At 36.4% G+C, this 21,904-nt stretch overlaps 1 protein-coding gene across 3 annotated transcripts in view; it reads left to right on the top strand.

The window, feature by feature from the left end:
- DLG2 (discs large MAGUK scaffold protein 2) overlaps positions 1-21,904 on the top strand; it is a 719,122-nt gene that overhangs the window by 196,262 nt on the left and 500,956 nt on the right. For all 3 annotated transcript variants that reach the window (XM_081798954.1, XM_081798952.1, XM_081798953.1), the window contains exon 5: positions 4,135-4,304. In XM_081798954.1, the coding sequence (XP_081655080.1) occupies positions 4,135-4,304 (170 nt within the window). The remainder of the gene's footprint in view (positions 1-4,134; positions 4,305-21,904) is intronic.

Here is a 21,904-nt window from a genome sequence, read left to right as displayed (position 1 = left end):
AAAAAGCCATGAATTCTATGTGCAGTATTCCTCTAGCGCTGGAGTTCTGCCGTTCTCATTGATTGGTACACTTGGTCTTGGCTGGCTGTTCTCACTGATCTGGGGGAGGGGCCTGTTGCCATGGTTCCCAAATGTCTTTGCCAGAGGTGGAATTGCCCTGCCCTTGCCTGGTCCATGCTAAGTAATCTGCTCGGGTTTGCTCTCGGGAGCTTTTGTTCCCTGCAAGCTTTTCGTACAGCTTTGGAGGCCGAGAGTGAAAATGGCGGCCTCCCAATCTTCACCCTGGAGGAGCTGAGAACTCAGGGCCCCACTCCTCAGTTCACTCCCAGAGAAAAGCAGTCAACCACTCCCATCTCCCCGGTCTCTGGCCACACTCCATGCTCACCCAGCCTGTGACCAAACGTTTCTATCTCTGGCACACGACCCCTTGTGGAGTCTCCAAACCCAGCAGATCCCTGTGGTGTGCTCCCACATCACTCCTCCTGGGGGAGGAAGGTGGGGGTCTCCCCAGATCTGCTGCTTGTTTGGTCCCTGCTGGAGGAGGGACCTATGACGTGGATCACGGTTTATGGCAACCCCAAGCTGAGAGCCTGCTCCTCGGCTCCGTCTCTGCAGCCAGCTTCCCTGCTCCAATACCTGGGAGCTCTGCCACACTCAGGCACCCCCAGTCTTTCTGTGACCCCGAGGTTCCTGAGACCACACTGTCCCAGTGAGGGTTGTACCCCCCGCTTAGCCACTGGAGCGACGTCCCTCAGCAGAGCAGACTTCTTAAAAGTTCCGATTTTGAGCTCCGAGGCTCTAATACTTTCAGGTAGCGGCTGACAGAGGCCCCCTCCCCCGCCATCTATCTTCCCAAATATCACCTCAGATTCACTTTTCCGCACGTCCTACCTTCCAGAAAGTGGTTGCTTTTCTGTTCAGAGAGTTGCTGCTATTCTTTTCTTCCATCTCCTGTTGAGTTCATAGGTGTTCAGAATGGTTTGATCCCTATCTAGCTGAATTCCTGGGACCAGACAAAATCCAGGTCTCCTACTCCTCCACCATTTGCTCCTCCCCCCCCCCGTTTTTTTTATTTAAAACAATCCATTCTGAAGAACTCTGTATCAGCATAGGCTTCAGAAAAACGCCAAACCAGGTTGGAATCATGTCCCTGCCCTCAACACCACTGTGACCTTCTCAGTAAATTTCATCATCTGTAGAATGAGAATCAATGTTTCAGAAACGGTGGGGTTTAAGTACCAGTGAATAAATGAAGTGGCTAGAATGATACAGCACATAGAAAGCCCTCTTAAAATTTCCATTTACATCTTATTCACCTTTCAATACATCCTTGAGCACAGCATCTTTGACTCATCTTTGATCAGTAGCTGCAGCTTTCATATGTACTGTACTCTACAGTTCACACACACACCCAGATGCATTGCCTGTCTGCTTACTCCTCTCATTAACTCTGGGCACACTTTTTCTCTTTTCATGGGAGACTGAGGTTCAAAGAGATGAAGTGACTTGACTGTGGTCATGCAGCTGGGATTCCAATCCAAGCATCCTGAAGGCTAGTCCAATGCTGTTTTCACTGCACTAAAGTTGCCTTCTTCCTCCACATGTTCAGGAAAAAACATCTAATTTAGGCTGCACCCTCACCCTCACCCCTGCAATTGACAATTAAGGATTCCACTGTATACAGAAGGAAAAATTTAGTACAGTTTGAATAGATACAGCATCCATAACTTTTTTTTTAAATGTCAGCCACTCCCTTCTATGGAAAGCAGTGTTTTAAGATATGATTAATATTCTGAGCATAGGGTGATGGTAAACACTATGTGTTTGCATTATCATGAGATGACAAAATTACCCACTCTCAAAGGACCAGCTGCTGTAGGGCGGCTGGCACCCGTGTTGCCTACATTCTCAAAACTATTTTAATTGGTAATTTTTCATGTTTGTTTTTTTTTTTTGTCAGAGAGGAAATGTATGTGTAAACCTATTAAAGCTGTAGCATCTGTTAAGATGAAATGACATCATTGAATCTTAATAAGTGAAATGTTTCACCTCAGAATTTTGAAGCTAATTAGGGTTCTCACTGAGACAAGAGTCTCTATAACTCAGCTCCCCAAACAGGTATAGAGAAGTTATGGGGAAAAAATGATAGAAAAATTCTTCCCATACTTTTTGCATAATATTTTCACTACCATGTTATAATTTTGAATTGACGTGCACAATATACACGAAACCGTTCATGACATTTAGATGTTTTGTGATCCCTAAGAGGAGAGCGCCAACTTTTGAAATTGGAAGCCCTAAGGTCATATCCAATTTCTACCCAAATTGCTGACAGCTTCAGACAAAGAACTTGATCACTTGGAACAATTCTCATTTCTGTAATGTGGATAATGTCTTATTCACAAGATTATGGAAAGGATCTAATAGTTAAAATATTATAAATCAAAATTTTCAGTGCTACCAATAACCATTTATTAGGTGCTTATTACATACCAGACTCCTTGCTAAAGACTTACATGTACATTATCTCATTTAATCTTCCCCATAAGTCTTTATTGTAGATATTAATATTGTATCTATTTATAGATGCGGACATAGAGGCTGTTTACCAGCTTAGGAAATGGAAGGCCTAGTAACTGAACTTAGGCTTATTATTTCATTCATTTAACAAATATTTTCTAAGGAGTGGATGTCCTAGGCAAATCAGGCACGGTTGGGAAGAAGGAAATGAGGAATGGAAGGTGAATAAGCAACCAGTCATGTTCACTTTACCCTGTCTAATGTGTGGAGAATGCATTAAAAGTTGACAAGAGAGGATCCCGGGGGAGTAGGTAGAAGCCTGTAGAAATAATCCAGGTGGGAGATGATGTTGACATCAACCAGGGTGGTAGCAGTGCAGATTAAGAAATGTGGATGGATTGCAGATAGATTTTGCAGATAGAGCTGAATGTATGGTGGTGGGATAAGGAAGTCAAGCAAGGGTAGCCCCTTATTTCTTACTCTGAGCAACACAGTGAACTGAGATGGGCAATACTAGAGTGGATATTCAAAGTAAAGGAAAGAAATCTTTCTAGTCTCAAACCTCATACTTTTAATCATTATTAAAGTTTTTACTAATTATCATGAATATAAAGAGATTTGAAGTCTATGGCTACATAAATATATATTACCTGGACAGTTTTGTAAAAAAGTCAGATTATCCCTTCTGAAAATGCCAGAAAGGAGAGTTTAGTTACCATAATTATTGGTTTTCAAAGTAAATACCTAAGGCAAAGATTATCTGAGATTTTCTTTGAATTTTGTGAAATCTGAACTTCAATATCTATAATACTGTGATACAAATTTGGGGGGGGAAGAAAAAAAAAAACACAGTAAGATAGTTTACCAGAAAGCTAATGCATTTATTTTAGATGATTGGGTCATGTATATTTTTTTCTTCTTTCTACATGGTTACATTTTTCAGATTTTCTAAAATGACTATATATTACCTTTATAAGTAGCAAATTAAAAATTCAAAAAAAATTAATCTTTAAGTTTACATTTGTGATGTCTGTATAGTCCATAGTAAGTTCTGAGAACCACTGCAATCATAACCCTCAGTCAACTCAGTTAAAACCAATCAAAATATGGTACGCCTAGGTGGCTCAGTTGGTTAAGCATCTGCCTTTGGCTCAGGTCATGATCCCAGGGTCCTGGGATCGAGTCCCTCATCCCTCATCCTACAGGCTCCTTGCTCAGCAGGGGGCCTGCTTGTCCCTCTGCCTCCCACTCCCCCTGGTTGTGCTTTCTCTCTCTCTCTCTGACAAATAAATAAAATCTTTAAAAAAAAAATAATGATGTAACTGACAGCAACCTCAAAATGTGTCGTCATCCTAACCTGCACCATGTACCATGTGCTCCCATGCCAGGGCACTGGGATGCCAGAGGGGCCTGACCATAGTGCAGTCCTTTTGGATAGGCTGGGAAAGCTGGGGAGTTCAAGGTTTCCTTCTTTGAATTGTTTCTTCCAAACAAAACATTTTAAAATTGCTCATACTCTGCTTTCCTGCTTCTTAAGTTTTGCTAACAGTGATAATATGCTTTAAGAAATCCTCCCTGCCAACCCTCAGTTTTCCTTCTTTCCCTCTCTTCCAGGGTCAATGATTGTATCTTGCGGGTGAACGAGGTCGATGTGTCAGAGGTTTCCCACAGTAAAGCCGTGGAAGCTCTCAAGGAAGCGGGGTCTATCGTTCGTCTGTACGTGCGCAGAAGACGACCCATTCTGGAGACTGTTGTGGAGATCAAACTGTTCAAAGGGCCTAAAGGTAATACAGACATGGATGACTCACAATGAGACACCTGTACAAACCATTTGGCTAAAATGTATGGCATAATTCACCGATGATGTACTCTCTCCTTTTATGCTCTGACATTCAGTGCTCACCTAGAGATTTGAAATCATGCAATACTGGGTTTTACAGGTCAAGGAAATCAATACTCTAAATACGAACTCAGAGAAAGAAAGGACAGATTTATATAGGAATGTCCTTATAAGCAATGTTCTTATAAATATAAACCATGTGCATTTTTCTATAAATTTTTAATCTTACTTTATCATCATGACTTGGCTGGCATGTACATTCCTTCTCATTTTTAAGATATAAATGGTGACTCCTCATTTAATAAAAGAGTAATATGAATGATAGTAATTAAACTAGTCTATCCTGAAATAACAGTTATTGTATTTTTATAATACTCTTGTGATTTGTTCTGATTTGTATTACTCTCATGTATTACACCCATCAAGTACTACACAACGTTTTATACTTGCAATAGTAAAAATAAGTTAAAATTTATTTTTTTTTAAATGCTCACAAATCTCTTGAGGTAATTGCAGTTACTCTGGGGAATCACACGAACAGTGAGATGAATTATTACACTAATTTTTAAGAATAGTCATTTGGGGGGCACCTGGGTGGCTCAGTCATTAAGCGTCTGCCTTCAGCTCAGGTCATGATCCCGGGGTCCTGGGATCAAGCCCCACATCGGGCTCCCTGCTCGGCAGGAATCCTGCTTCTCCCTCTCCCACTCCCCCTGCTTGTGTTCCCTCTCTCGCTGTGTCTCTCTCTGTCAAATAAATAAATAAAATCTTTAAAACAAAAAAGAATAGTCATTTGGGCTCTGCTGTTCAGAATGATGACATTTAATATTAGCTTAAGAGTATTTCAAATATCTTAGAAAAATTCAATAATTAGCTTAACAGTATTTTAAATATTTTTATAAGATTATGACTGGATAGTTACTGTATTCTTTGCGTAAATCATTTCTCTTTCCCTTAAAATCTACTTAATCTCTAATGCTATATGGGATTAAAAAGGAAGTAAGTACTCTGCCTTCTCTAGGAGGTGGTAGTGGCTGGTATTTAAGATCTCAGACCCAAGAGTCAGACAGGACTGAGTTTAAAAGCCTGGTTCAGCTGCTTACCAGCAGAGTGATATTGGTTGGACCAATCCCTAATTATTAAATGGGGATCATAATGGTAGTGTCTGTCCCACAGGGTTTATGAGAATTAAACATTTAACTAAATCTTGCTGGTTGAAAGTGTAGCCTCCAGAGCCAAAGTGCTACTCTGCAGCTCACTAGCTGTTTGACCTTGAGCAAACTGCTTAACCTCTCTGAGCCTTAATTTTCTCATCTACAAAATGCAGATAATAATAGTATTTGCCCCCTAGAAATGTGGGGATTAGATGAGCCAATTCACATAAAGTATTTAGAATAGTGGCTGGCCCAAATTGACTGCCAAACAAATATTACCTATATATACATGTTATTTGTAGTATGTTTTACTACAAATAGTTTCAGCCTTTGTTACAATTGCTTGGTAATGTAATGAAAATATACAAAGATGCCTCATGGGCTAAATTCAAATGCATTAAAATTACAGAATTAAATCTGGAAAAAAAAAAGAAGTATTTGCATACCACAATATCTGGTAGTATGAAAGAAAAGACTTTCTAACCTCTGCACTTTTACTAAAATCATATTTGCAAGGTGCTTTAAAGATAAACAATTTGAGCATCACACTATTTCTATGAAAAATGTGTACTATTTATAAATAACAAATAGGTATTTCTGCAATTCAATTAACAGCAATTATTCAGCACAGCTCTAAAGTGAATACCAGTTTGAAGCACTCAGCAAAAGCATCTATTAGCAGACCTCCTGCTAGCTGAGTCACTGGATGACCTTCAGCTGCTCAGCAGAGCACTTCAAGGTTCTAGGGAATCCATAGCCAAAACTCCTTAATTTTAGCGGGAACAGATTTTGGGGATCTTTGATACCAGGGCCCCCTCTGGCTGTTTTATTTCAGTCTGAACTTTTGTCTCCTTTGAGCGGGGATTAGGACAGGAATTGCCCTAGGACATAAAAAGGGGGAAGTGGGGATAGGTGAGCATAATCCACCAAGAATACCCAGGCAATAACCCAAAAGTGCATGGCATACGAATGATAGTATTAGAAGTAACCTCACATCCCAGGAAGCAGGCTCCTGCCACATCCCTGTAGAGGGGTGTGGGCCTGTTGGTCCTGTTGGGATTATGTTGAGTCAGTCAGACATTTTTGTATTGTCACCATCCAGAGGTCACTGATGGGGATTTGTTATTCTATATAAAGTTTATTGATACGCAAGAAAAGAAAAGGTATTTGTCACTGTTTAAATTCCTAATGCCTTTCCCAGTGCCTTAACCACAGGAAGTGCTGAATCAGTAAATTGAATAATTAAATTAGATTCTGCACTAAATATGATGTTACCTTGCAATGTTAACTTCACTTGGCACCTTTTAATTCTTTGTTTGTGAATGACGATATACTTAAAATAAATTTCTTGGGATGCCTGGGTGGCTGAGTTGGTTAAGCGTCTGCCTTCAGCTCAGGTCATGATCCCAGGGTCCTGGGATCGAGTCCCTCATTGGGGTCTTTGCTCAGCGAGGAGCCTGCTTCTCCCTCTGCCTGGCAGCTCCCCCTGCTTGTGCTCGCTTGCTCTCTCTCTCTCTCTGGCAAACAAACAAACAAAGATTAAATAAAATCTTTTTTAAAAATAAATAAAATAATAAATAAAATAAAATAAAATAAATTTCTACCAGTGTTTAGCTCACACCGTGGAAACTCTCATGTACCTGAGATGAAACAGATGTGATTCTGATGGAAGACTCAGAAAGTTCTCATGGTAGAGAAAGACATAAAGTCAACCAACTTTAATGCAAGGCAAAATGAAATCAGCTCTGTGATGGAGCATGTGTCATGATTCATCTTGACCAGGAGAGCCAAAATGCTCCAGAACATTTAAAATTTTAACACATGCCCACAGGTCCTTATTTACCCTTTGTTGAGCACGTGGGCATTCTCTATAGTCCATCAACTCTTTAGCCAACTGGGCTAACTAGCCTCAATTATGCATGCATAATATAGAACTAACTGGATTTCTTCATCAGTTTAGTCCTTCAATGATTCAAGGAATATTAAGTATTTATTATGTTCCTGGCACAGAGGCTGACAATGGAGATTCAGGAAAAAAGTTGAAATAGTTCTTGCTCAAGAAGATGATAGCCTGATGTAGAAAATACCTATAATATAAACTGGGAAACATACTAGAATGAACGTAAAAGATTATAATGTGGCCAATCAAATAGAGGGTCAAAGAAGACTTTTTAAAGGAAGTTCCACTTAAGCTAAACCTTGAAGGAAAAATAAAAATAGAAGTTAGCCAGATAAAGAGTGGAGGAGAGCATCCAGACAGAAGTAAAAGCATGTGTGTAGGAAGGCTCTAAAGTAGAAAAGATCTTGATACCTTTTGGGAACTGAAAGAAGTCAATTGTGACAGATGTTTAATGATAGGTTAATGAATGACGTGAAATGATATTGTCAAGGTAAGTGGCGCCAGATCATGCAAAGCCTTGTTGACCATATTTGAAGATTTGTTATTTTATTTCAAGTGCAACAAAAAGTTATTGCAAAATTTTCAGCATGGGAGTGACACGATCAAATTAGTCATTTTCAGAAGATCATTTGGCTGCTGTGAAGAAAATGCATTGAAGGGGCATGAGTGGGAGCAGAGATCAGTTAGGCGTTACTTGCAGAAGGTCAAGAAAAATGGATGGAGTTGAGCTATGTGTTGGAGAAATAATTGATGCCACTTATTGATCTAGATGTGGAATATGTCTAAGGATGAGGCCCAGTTTTCTAATGGAGCAATTGAATGGATTAGGGTGCTATCTATGAGACTGGGAAGTCTGGGGAGGAACCCCTGTGGGGAGATTAGGAATTCACTTTTGGACATGTTGAAAAGACTGTGATGCATTTGAAAAGGAGATCTAGGAGGCAGAACTGGAAGATATCTGTCTGAAATCCCTGTCAAGGTAATATTCTGAATTTACCCTATATTTTGTCAAATATCTGGAATTATGGGGAAATATCTGAATATTGACTTTCTCACTCTTCGTTAATAATCTTTAATATAGGGCGCCTGGGTGGCTCAGTTGGTTAAGCGACTGCTTTCGGCTCAGGTCATGATCCCGGAGTCCCAGGATCGAGTCCCACATCGGGCTCCCTGCTCGGCGGGGAGTCTGCTTCTCCCTCTAACCCTACCCCCTCTTTCGCTCTCTCTCTCACTCTCTCTCTAATAAATAAATTAAAAAAAAAAACTTAAAAAAAAATCTTTAATATAAAGATTGTGAATATACTATATTAGCTATTTTGAACAGTTATAATAAAAATAAGAATCTATTTTTGTAGATATTCTTAATGCCCAGACTATTTTAGTTTTGGGATTGTTTTTGGTTTTTTTATTTGTGGGGTTTTTTCTGGTTATATAGATACAGTGTTAAGAGATCCTTGAAAAATAATTTGTGATAGAGTTAAATGTATGGTTTCCTAATTCTATACCCTTGTGTGTATTTCATAATTGTACAAAGTACTAATTCCAAAATGACCTTCGATGTATGTGATTCTGTCTCTATAGTAGTGCTGATCTTCTCAATATTCAACTAGAATTATCTGGCTGGTCATTTATGGCCAGGTATTTCAGTAATGAATATTTGGGTAATATCCATTAATAATTTAGAATGCCTTTTCCCAACAATATGTAAAAATTTCCCTAAATTCACAGTTACAGATTTGGTCATTGCAAGCAGCTGGGGTGTCTGTTTGTGGACAGTTTAGGAAAAAAAATGGGTGATCATGTATAGGAAGTAGCGATTAGGCAAATTCATTTAAATTTGCCAAGCAACCAAAAATACACAAGGAAGAAAATCTGAAGTGGGCATGTGGTTTCCCAGGAAATTGGTTCACAATAAAAGTCTTTCTAGTGACTTTCCTAAGAACACACTAGGTCATAATTTCTAAGAAGCTATATAATTAAACATGTGCAGACTTGTTCCTGTGGCCTGAGCCAAGGAAGCCTAAACCTATGTAAGAAATGAGATGTCTTCTTTTAGGATGTTCTTATTGCTTAAGGATTATACAACTAGGTTAAGGCCAACTTCTAAAATTGAAAATATTAAGGCCATAACTTTGTTCATATCCAAAAGTAGACTTGCTTGTGGCTTTATTTTAGCTACCTTATTAAAACTGAAAGAGTGATAAAGTCCATCTAGCAAAACATTTCTGCAATTCTTTATTATTTAAAAAACATATTTTTAAAGATATTTTAATTTTTTCACAGACACACACACACACACACGTTGCAGTTCCATAGGTCTGTAATAGTGCAAACTGAAAATGCCATGATGATTATAGCTCTCATCTTTATATAAGAAGTAAAAATAAGTATGAAATACCCTGACTATAAGAGTCATTACACAAATGGCTATTTATAATGTGTATACTTCAGTCGTTGGAAAAGCCACATGTGTAGTGAGTGGTAAGGTTCCCGGGCATCTTTAAGTAGCTGTGGGTCCCAAAACAAGTATTGTAACCTCTCTGTGCCTCAGCCTTCCTCATCTGCAAAATCGATAAAATCTGAATTTCTAATTTATAAGTTTATTTCCAGGATAATAATTGTAAATTTTAAATACATGTTTATACTATCTTTACTCTTTCTATTATCATAATTGGCTAAAATTTTATTTAAAAAAGCAGAAAAGCACATACTCATCCCAGTGTTTTCTTTTTTTTTTAATTTAAATTCAATTAGCCAATATATAGTACATCCTTAGTTTTTGGTGTAGTGTTCAATGATTCATTAGTTGCATATAATACCCAGTGCTCATCACATCCCCAGTGTTTTAAAAGAGCCTCTTCTAGTATTTTATAAAACCTTGTTTTTTAGCATTATTTGTTGACTATTTATTTGTTGACTATTTAATATTTGTTGACCATCTATTAAATTAAAAGCTAATTAAAATTTCTTAATATTCAGCCATTCCAGATATTTATGCAATCCCTCCCTCTCTGCTTATATGCTCCTCCTAGATAAATTTTGCAAAAATCACAGCTCTATTCATTGTTTTCCCCTGCTCAGAAGTCTCTAGTGGTTCTTCACTGCCATTAGGTAAAAATCTAAATTTCTTGCCATAGCATTTCATGCCCCCTATGATCTCCCTCTCCTCCAGGGACAAAATTCCGCCTCAGCTTTCTCTTCTGTCTTCTCTCATTCATGCATCTCCACATCCAGGGAAGCCAGACTCTGTACAATTTCTTAAACATGGGTCATACTCTCCTGCCCTTAGGACTTTGCTCATCCCATTCCCACCTTTGGAATGACTTACTTTACCACTATGACCACTGCCTGTCAGAATCATATCCGTCCCCCAAAAGCCAAGCCGGTTCAGTTTTATCTCCTCACAAAACTGTCAGAGACTGATGGAATTAGAAGCAATCTTTCACTTCTAAGGACTTCAGAAGTGCTTTACTGCTTTCTCTCTATTCCTGCTTTTGTTACCATGCGATCCAAGCAACCCATAGGTGTAGGAAAGATAGATAACAGCAACCTAAGTTAAGGAGATAAACAAGCTGCTAATACTCACACTTAAGACACTGAGATTATGATTCCTGCCCCGACCTGTGCAAATTGGAAGCATTTGATTAATGCTGAAAATACAAGCCCTAGATTTAGTCTGTGACCAAACTCTGAGCAGTGAGTGGGAGGAATTGGGGTGGAGAGATGGAGGAGAGTCCAAGATAGATCATGACCATCACTGCAGTATGGCAAGCAGAAAAAGGAATGGCTAAGATGTAAAATGAATTATTTTATTGCCAGGAGTAAAACCTTTGCATTGGCCCCCCTTTTTTTCAAACTTTATTGTAACTATTTGTTCAAGAGATTGGGACAAAACAGTATTTGAAGCATCTAACACTTTGCTTAAAAGACTGATTTATCAAAAACAAGTTTCCAAATTATTGAGGATTTTTATTTTATTTTTTCTTAATAGCCTACTTGACAGTTTCATTGTCCAGCTTGGTTAAATATTAATATGGCAAACATCCAGTATTACAGACAGAGAATTTCTCAGATATCTAACTTGAATGAAGTTCATGACTTGTCTCTATCTGCATACTCAATTTTTTTTTTTCTAATCTGTCCTTGTTCTGCCATCTACTCTTGTCTCTTCTCTCTCTGACACTAATGTGGCTGGAGTGAACTTCCTCCGAGTTGATGTGAGGCACTCATCTGACAGTTTTCAGAAATGATTACTTGGTAAATTATTCAATGACTTGAATTTTAGCATGTAGGCCTAGAGCTGCAGGTATTGAGAAAACAATAAGTGCTCCATGAACATTTGAGTATACTAAAATTTTAGTTGAAAAGAGATTGCCAGCCCTGAAACCATGCTTTTTAGTCCCTCTGTCCATGGATAGCTTTGCTGATGGCGTTCTCTAACAATCTGGGCTACTATCACATGATCATGATAAGTTGGAAGTGTTTAGGAGAGCAAAGTTTTCAGATGTCCACACTTCAGCTGTTCGTACCCAAGCAGTTCACCAGGCCCCTGGGTCAAAACTGAGCACAAAGGTTATGCAACTGCTTTGATTACTGGCATCCAACTATTCACTGCATCAAGAGACACCATACATTCCCCCCTTTCTTACCGTGGGGTAAATTATAATGTGTGTTCTTTTTTAATGCATATGCAAGTGTGTCTCTGAATGCAAGGTACAGTTTACTCTCTATTTAGGCCCATGTCCTCGGCTCTGAGTTCTAAGTGTCAGGTAGACCTATCTGTGGTGAAGGACCATTCTGAATAATGGTTTGATTCTTAATAAGCACAAATGGCAAATTCAGCTGTTTGGCATGAGGTCTCAAAACACAACATTTTCCCTTTAGGGCTAAAATTTTTCAGTCTTTTGAATTACCAAAATTGTTCCCTTGAGTACACAGGGAAATTTGCTTGACTGAATGTGCAGTGAAATCTCTTATTGAAGTATAATATTTAGAGTCAAAGAGAAAATGCCTCTTTGTATTAAGCAAGAGAACCAGTCTTCTTGGAAATATATTGTGCCTCAGTCACCACTCTCTGTCCCCCAAAAGAACAAATCCCTTTTTTAAATTGGACAAAGGACAACACATTTGATGAGTTCACCTTGTTCTGAGGAACTTTCTATAGAATTTCTTGAATATGTACATGGTTAGTCCCTAATTATTTCTGGATAAAAGACATATCCTTGTGGACTGTGAGGCTCTTTCTCTGAGCTGGTATTTGGTCAGTCTTCATAATGATATCTGTAAAAAGCTCTCTCCTGAAATCTTGTAGACACTTATTTATTCATGAAAAAACAAACTACAGATATGGCCACTGTAATCCCTCTGTTGTGTACCTTCTACATTATAGGAGAGTAAAACAGTTGATTACATTTGCTAAATCCTTTTGGAAATTAAGGAATGATGCCACTCCTCTCATTTGCCTTTTCAGGCTAACATGTGGCCATTGTTTCTTTCCTTAGTTTATTTCTTTGCTGTTTAGAGCTAACTCATAATTTTTTATGGAATTTGTGATTAATGGCTCCTTAACAAATCTTTAAAGTCAGAATTATTTTACCATGAAAACTTCAGATTTCAAAAATGCATTGTAGTAGGTAGGTATAGCTTTGATTTTTTTTTACATTTATAAAACAAAAGTTTTATAATTCACACAGAAAATACTGTTTACCTAGCTGTAAATATTTGCTGAGGTAAATACCTATATAGCACTTTTTAAAGTTTTAAAAGGAAATGTGTTGCCATGGTTAAATACTGTGACTATAAATCTTTCCATTTTATGACCACTAGCAAAGCAATTTTATTGGGATTTGGACAGCACCTTAGTTTAAATCCTTCCTTTACCTAACTATTAAGTGGGAATATTAAGTGGCTGCCTTGGTTATTGTGAGAATTTAATGAGATCCCAGGTACATGTTAGTGCCCAAAAAGTTTAAAGTGTTCCTCTTCATTGTTTACTTTTTTAAGAAGCAAATACATGCAGAAAACAATCATCCATTCACTCAATAAATATTTTATTTCAAAAACATTTATTAAGCCAAGCAGTTCAAAGTGCTAAATCAAAAGAATGTCAATAAAAAAAGAAGTGTTGGCTTTTCTCCCAAATACCTTCTTAAAATACAGGCATTCATCTAGACTAAAATAACACAGTCCTCTTTTGGCTAGGACTAGCTTCATGCTAAATTCATTGCAGTCCCCTAACTAAATCCATTTTGGTTCCCTAACTTATCAACCAGCCTACATTAAATTATCCTCCTTCTATGGAATATCAAGATCCAATAAAATTAAAGATTGTTGTATTTTTTATTCATGAACCATGATTCCCGGTGCCATTAGCTGTCAGTCAAAAGCCTTGTACTACACGGGCTTTGTCTCTGAGCATAATTCAATTGGAGCTAGATACCTTGGACACTTTACCCCTTATAGAAAAGTTAATAAGAGAGATAAAATCTCTACTTTTAAACTCCATAAAAAATGCCAACTTAGGGATTTGGAAACATGAAATATGTTATGGGTTAGCCAGTTACGAGATCCTACCAAGAATCCACTGAAAGTTGGAAATTTGCACAATAAAGAAGATCTTAGGAAAAGCTGAGAATTATCAGTAAAGTTAAAAAGAGAGTAGGGGCACCTGGGTGGCTCAGTCGGTTAAGCGTCTGCCTTCGGCTCAGGTCATGATCTCAGGGTCCTGGGATCAGGCCCCCCATTGGGCTCCTTGCTCAGCGGGGAGGCTGCCTCTCCCTTTCCCTCTCCCTCTGCTGCTCCCCCTGCTTGTACTCTCTCTCTCTGTCAAATAAATAAATAAATTCTAAAATAATAATAATAAAAAAATAAGAAGAGAGCAGTTAGGAAGAGGAAAAAGTAAAAATAAGAAAGGAAACAAATGAGACACATTTATCTAGGCAAGTCAGTCCCTGATAGTCATGAATGAAGAAAGCATATAGTTTGTTCAGTATTCACCATTAGCTTAGGAAGAAAGACTTCAATATTTGCTTCCCAGGAACCCAAAAATATTTGCTGAATATTCATGAGCAGCTGAGTCATATGAGAAAATTTAGCCTTCATAGATCCACTCATTTGAATAAACTGAATGTGGTAACTACCAGTTGTTTAAAATCATAATAATGTTGATGTGCAATAATTCTTAAGTGTCAAATATTCTAATATCTCAAAATGCACACACTCATTTATGTATTTGGCAAAACTGTAACAAACACCTTTTACTTAGGCAACTAGAAGTTAGAGATAGAGACATGGTGTGCCCTCAAGGGAGATAGTGGTCCCACTATAGTGTGTGGAGTGTGCATGAACGTAATAATTCTAGTACCACCAGATAAATATAGACACAGGTTTTTACAAGGACCTCAGTTTCTGCTTCAGTGCTCTGGGATAAAACAGCTTTCCAACACTGGTGACAGCTGTTCACTTGGGAGACTGCCCCATTCACTGGAATCCCCCCCTCCCAAAATTGAACTGAAAGCTGGAATTCCTTTGAAGTTGTCTATTAATGTCATTCCTGCCCTCTCCAGCTACGATGGACAACTCTTCATGGGACAGCCCTTCATTCATTTGTAGGACACTGTCAAGTCTCCATTTAGACCTCTCTCCTTTAGACTAAGGAATCCTCATTTATTAACCATTCCTGATACATCATGATTTTCAGACCCTCTATTTTACTGTTTCCATCCTATGAATTTTCTCCAGTTTGGCAATATCCCACCTAACTAACAATATACAGAATTATATAGAGAGATCCCCTGATATGTTTGTTAGTACAGACCATGGTAAATAGAGTTTTGTATATGAGCTCCATACTTTGTTTATTTAATATAATGTAAAATTGTGTTAGCTTTGTTTTTAAGACTTTTTTGTTGGTTCTATCCAAATTACATATTTACATATGTAAATATTTCATATGAACTACTGGATTTTATATATATTACATTCTATCTTACAATAATTGATTTTTGATGTACAGTTATAAATTTATATTTATCTCTATTAAGTATAAGACTGTTGGACTGAGCCTAGCATCTAGACTTATTGATATCATTCTTGATAGTAATTTAACCATTCCTCATGTTAGTCATCCTTTACTCATTTGTGTCCATTACAAGTGACCTAAAGACTGATAGATGATAGACGGAATAATTAGAAATAGGATGGAATTGGTCAGGTACACATGTTGCCCAGTTCACATAGATATGAAAGTGAATCCCACAGATATAAGGAAAGACTGAGCATAAAAATAACAGATAAAGATAAAAAGAATGCCTATTACTTTGAGTCATTATATTGTACACCTGAAACTAATATAACTCTTATGTTAATTATACTTCAAAATAATAATAATAATGTCTATAGGCAAAGTTTTCCATGAAGCAGATTGTATGTACTCCTAAAGAAACAGTTTCCAGGTTATGAGGACAGAGTAATCTTATCTGCTCACAGAAATTCTCTCCTCCAATAACTCACAAAATGAACAACACATAAGGGAGATCACTAACAACAACATCAAAATTTTTTTCTAACAGTGATGAAAGAAGGAATGAAGCACAACTTAATATGATACTCTTAAAAAACTGTGACTAAGGACAGAAACAGTTATAGATAGGCTTAGAAAGGCTCAGATGCTACCCCATTCCCATTCCCTTCCTGAAACTCAGCTGATGACTGACAAAATCCTGAGACTTCTCAGAGATTCAGGTAAATCTGGAAAAGAGTACATTGAGCTGGTAGCCTTACCTTTTTTCAAAGAGTAGTTGAAGCTTGAAACTTGCTGTTGGGAGAATCTAAAGTGGGGGAAGTGAGCAGTAATGCTGATATTCTCTGATGGAAGTTAAGGTTCTGTAACCACACCCTGAATTAGAGGAATTACCCAAGTATATGTATCTTGCTCTAGGACAAGAATCTCAAAGATAGCAGAATTTAGGTGTTCTAAGAAAAATAGCACACTTGACTACAGCCTCTACTGAGTTCTCCACAAATTCCTTCCCCAGTTGCTGCCTCACGTGCTGAAGTGATTAGAACACAAAATATCTAGACCCTCCCCATGACTGAGAAGGAAAAACAAAATGTTTATGGGTGTAAATGAAAAAAGTAAACTAGTCACATATGTTATATCAGAACAAAGAACGTCTGCTTGAACTGCCCAATCATAAGCAGGATGGAAACATTTTAATAACTCTGTAAACATACCACAATCAAAACAAAAAAAAAAAGTATTGTCGTTATCTAATTTAGTAAGCACTTACTGTATGTTAGGCACTTACATAAAGATAGCACTTACTGTATGTTCTAACTGTTGTGTATATATCTATATCTATATATCTCTTTTCATCCCTGTAAGAATTCCAATGTGCTACTTTTATTACATATGCAGATATGAGATTCAATAACTTGCCTGAAATTACACAAATAGTGACAGAGGCAGGATAGAATTGTCTGGCTCCAGAATTCATGCTATTACCCCTAGGTGATCTTGGTCTTTATAACCTGCATATAAAAGGAAGAAAGAACTAAGACAAATAGCTCAAACTATAATTCAAGGAAAAGAAAGAAATTACTCATGATTCATGCTATAGAAAAACTTAAGAAAATAAATTCAATAAAGTAAGTGTTGAAAGACAAAATGATAAAACTACAGACTGAGCTGCAAAGAAAAATTGCAGACCTGAGGAATCCAATAAAGGGCCTAATAGCATCTTTACAGAACTCATGAATATATCATAAATAGTAAGAAAAAAATAGTTGTCACTGAAATTAGTGAAAGAGCAAAGCTTGAGATAGTCATAGTGAACATAAGGTTTTAAAAATAAATAAATAAAAGGAGAAAGGAGTATTCCTTTTTTTCTGCATTTTTTTATTTTATTATGTTATGTTAATCCCATATATTACACCATTAGTTTTTGATGTAGTGTTCCATGATTCATTGTTTGCGTATAACACCCAGTGCTCCATTCAATACGTGCCCTCTTTAATACCCATCACCAGGCTAACCCATCCCCCCACCCCCCTCTAGAACCCTCCGTTTGTTTCTCAGAGTCCATAGTCTCTTGTGGTTCGTCTCCCCCTTCGATTTCCTCTCCTTCATTTTTCCCAGAAAGTAATATTCTAAAGCTACATCAAACAGGTACTGCAGAGTTTTGAGAAAAAGAGCTGGTGGCTCGGGGTGTCCAGACAAGGCAAGGGTTCAAAAAATATATTGTCAGCCATGCAAACTTTCTAAAATATGCTATCACAGCCATTGTTTACATTGTTCCAGACATAAGTTTGATTATGAATTGAAAAAATGAAAAAAGTATCCTTATTTGTGATGATAAACCAAAGGAAATCATCCAAAAATTATTTAAAACAATAAAAGAATTGAGTAAGGTAGCTAGGTATAAAATTAATGTATAGAAATCAATCAGCAATATATCCATGTATATAAACACAGTAACCAATTAAAAGATCTAGTGGAAGAAAATATACCATTTGCAATAGCAACAAAAATGATAAACACTTAAGAATAAGCTTTTTGATAAACATGTGAGATCTATATAAAGGTAGCTTTAAAATGTTACTAGGGAATATATAAAAAGGTAACACCATTTTATATCATTGGAAAGGAAGATACAGCATTTAAAATGTCAATTTTAACTTTTATACTAAAAATTTAAGCAAAAATACTAATAAAAAAATTGAACCAGAAAAACTTATTCTAAAGTTTATATGGAAAAATTAATAAGCAAGAATAGTGAGGAAAATTCAGAAAAAGAAAAATAATGAGGTATGTCCAGGCTAGCCATATACTAAAACATATTATAAAGCTGTGATAATTAAAAAATTAAAAAGATATATCAAATAAAAGACTGAAAAATCCAAAAATAGAAAATGAACATCAAGAAATTTAATATATGATAAAGGTGGCATTTTGAGTGAGGAGGGAAAGATAGTTTACTAAGTCATATTGGAAAAATGCATCTATCTTTAAAAATAAATTAATTAATTAATTAATAAAATTATATCCTTATTTCATAATCTAAACCCAAATAAGTTGTTACTCAATCTAATTTTTATACTTAAAAATGAAAAATAAATCCATAAAGGTAGAGATGGGTAAATTGAACTGGAGTAAAATTAGGAATTTTGTTGATTAAAAGAGAAGGAAAAAGAAAGCCGTAGAGTGGAGAAAGTGTTCCCAATAAAGCTATTACACTTCAGTACAATAGTCAATCCTACTCCTAATGAAAAAACTGTAAATTAAAGTACAAGATACCATTTTCCATCTGTCAAACTGTCCACATTCAAAAACTGTGACAATGTACTGTATTGACAGGTGTGGAGAAGGAGGCTGCTTCACACATTGCTGCAGAGTATACACTGCTCCATTATCTTAAAAAGCAGTTTTAAAATACCTCCAGCTTTTTAAATGCTCAAACCATTTGGTGTTGTGATTAGCGATTCTACTTCTAGGAATTCATCCTATAAATGAACTTGTGTATGTGTGAAATAAAGTTAATTGCAACAATAGCTCTAGTATCAAAAAATGCAAACAACCTAAATGACAAAAGAAGAATGGCTACAATTACAGTACAACCCTATAATATAATGCCAGTTATCTGTTTAAAAAATGAGGAGTAAAGAATGGATTCAAACTTAAGTGACCATCAACTTAAGATAGACTGCTATATGCAGAAGATGTTATATATAAACTAATAGTAACTGCAATCAAAAACTGGTAAAAGATATGCAAAAAATAAAGAGAAAGGAATTCAAGTATATCACTTGAGAAAGCCAACTCATGGAGAGAGAAAAGAGAAGGGAAGAAAGGGACAGAGACGATCCCCAAAAACAAATACCAAAAAAAAGAAAATGGCAATAAATACATACCTATCAATAATTACTTTGAATATAAATGGGCTAAATGCTCTAATCAAAAGACATAGGGAGAGAGAGGGAGAGAAGCAGACTCCTGGCTGAGCGTGGAGCCTGACATGGGGCTTGATCCCACAACCCTGAGATCATGACCTGAGCCAAAATCAAGAGTCAGATGCTTAACTGAGCCACCCAGGAGCCCCAAACAAAATTGACTTTAAAACAAAGACTGTAACAAGAGACAAAGAAGGACATTATATAATCATTAACGGAGCAATCCAGCAAGAAGACATAACAATTATAAATATTTACACACCCAACATGGGAGCACTCAAATACATAAAACAGTTAATAATAAATATAAAGGAACTAATCAATAGTAATACAATAATAGTAGGGGACTTTAACACCCCACTTACATCAATGAACAGAAAACCAAGGAAATAGCAGCTTTAAGTGACACTGTGGGCCAGATGGATTTAATAGATATATTCAGAATATTCAATCCCAAAACAGCAGAATATACATTCTTTTCAAGTGCACATGGAACATTCTCCAGAATAGATCATATATTAGGTCATAAAACAAGTCTCAAGAAATTAAAAAGATCAAAGTCAAACCTTGCATCTTTTTTTACCACAATGCAATGAAACTGGAAATCAACCACAAGAAAAAATATGGGAGGACTATAAATACATGGAGGTTAAATAACATCTACTAAACAATGAATGGGTAAGTCAAGAAATCAAAGAGGAAATAAAAAAGTACATGGAAACAAATGAAAATGAAAATACAATGATCCAAAATCTTTGGGGTTGCAAAAGCAGTTCTAAGAGGGAAGTTTATAGCAATACAGGCCTACCTCATGAAGCAAGAAAAATTTCTGACAACCTAAACTTACACCTAACAGAGCTAGAAAAAGAAGAACAAAACCCAAATCCAGCAGAAGGAAGGAAATGATAAAAGATTAGAGCAGAAATAAATGATATAGACACTAAAAAAAATTAATGAAACCAGGAGCTGGTTCTTTGAAAAAATCAATAAAATCAATAAACCTCTCGTCAAACTCATAAAAAGAGAAAGAGAATGAGAGAGGACTCAAATAAACCAAATCAGAAACAAAGAAGAGAAATAACAATGGATACCACAGAAATACAAAGGGTTGTAGGAGAATATTATGAGAAATCATATGACAACAAAGTGGACAAGCTAGAAGAAATGGATAAATTTCTAGAAATTCATAACCTACCAAATTTCCAATCAGGAAGAAATAGAAAATTTGGACAGACTGATTACTGGCAAGGAGATTGAATCAGTAATCAAAAAACTCCCAACAAACAATAGTCCAGGACCAGACAGCTTCACAGGTGAATTCTACCAAACATTTAAAGAAGAGTTAATACCTATTCTTTCCAAAACTTTTCCAAAAGAAGAAGAAGGAAAACTTCCAAATTCATTCTATGAGGCCAGCATTACCCTGATTTTAAAACCAGATAAACACATTCACAAAAAAGGGAACTATAGGCCAATATCTCTGATGAACATAGATGCAAAAATCCCCAACAAAGTATTAGCAAACCAAATCCAACAATACACTTAAAAAAAAAAATCCCACGACCAAGTAGGATTTATTCCAGGGATGCAAGGGTGGTTCAATATTTGTGAATCAATCAACATGATACATAACATCAATAAGAGAAAGGATAAAAATCATACGATCATTTCAAGAATTCAGAAAAAGCATTTGACAAAGTACAATATCCATTCATTAAAAAAACCCTCAAGAAAGGTTTAGAGGGAACATACCTCAATATAAGAAAGGCCTTATATGAAAAACCTACATTAAATATCTCACTCAATAGGGAAAAATTGAGAGCCTTTACCTTAAGATCAGGAACAAGACAAGGATGTCCACTCTCACCACTTTTATTCATAGTAGTACTGGGAGTCCTACCCAGAGCAATCAGATATGAGAAAGGAATAAAAGGCATCCAAATTGGTAAGGAAGAAGTACAACTTTCACTATTTGCAGATGACATGATACTATATATAGAAAACCCTAAAGACTCCACCAAGAAACTACTGGAACTGATAAATGAATTCAGTAAAGTTACAGGATACAAAAACAGTGTACAGAACTCCACACCATTTCTATACACTAAAAATGAAGCAGCCAAAAAAGGAGTTAAGAAAACAATCTCATTTACAATTGCACCAAAAAGATTAAAATACCTAGGAATAAACTTAACTAAAGAAGTGAAAGACCTGTTCTCTGAAAACTATAAAACATTGATGAAAGAAATTGAAGACAACACAAAGGAATGGAAAGACATTCCATGTCCATGGACTGGAAGAAGAAATATTGTTAAAATGTCTATACTATCCAAAACCTTCTATAGATTTAATGCAATCCCTATCAAAATACCAACAGCATTTTTCACAGAACTAGAACAAACAATCCTAAAATTTGTATGAAACCACAAAAGACTTTAAATAGCTGAATTAATCTTAAAAAAGAAAACAAAACTGGAGGTATCACAATTTCAGACTTCAAGTTATACCACAGAGCAGAAGTAATCAAAACAGTGTGGTACT

This window comes from Leptonychotes weddellii, chromosome 11 (assembly GCF_054177405.1).
Source record: "Leptonychotes weddellii isolate Sample4059 chromosome 11, ASM5417740v2, whole genome shotgun sequence".
Lineage (NCBI taxonomy): Eukaryota > Metazoa > Chordata > Mammalia > Carnivora > Phocidae > Leptonychotes > Leptonychotes weddellii.
This window is presented reverse-complemented; position numbering and strand designations above follow the sequence as displayed.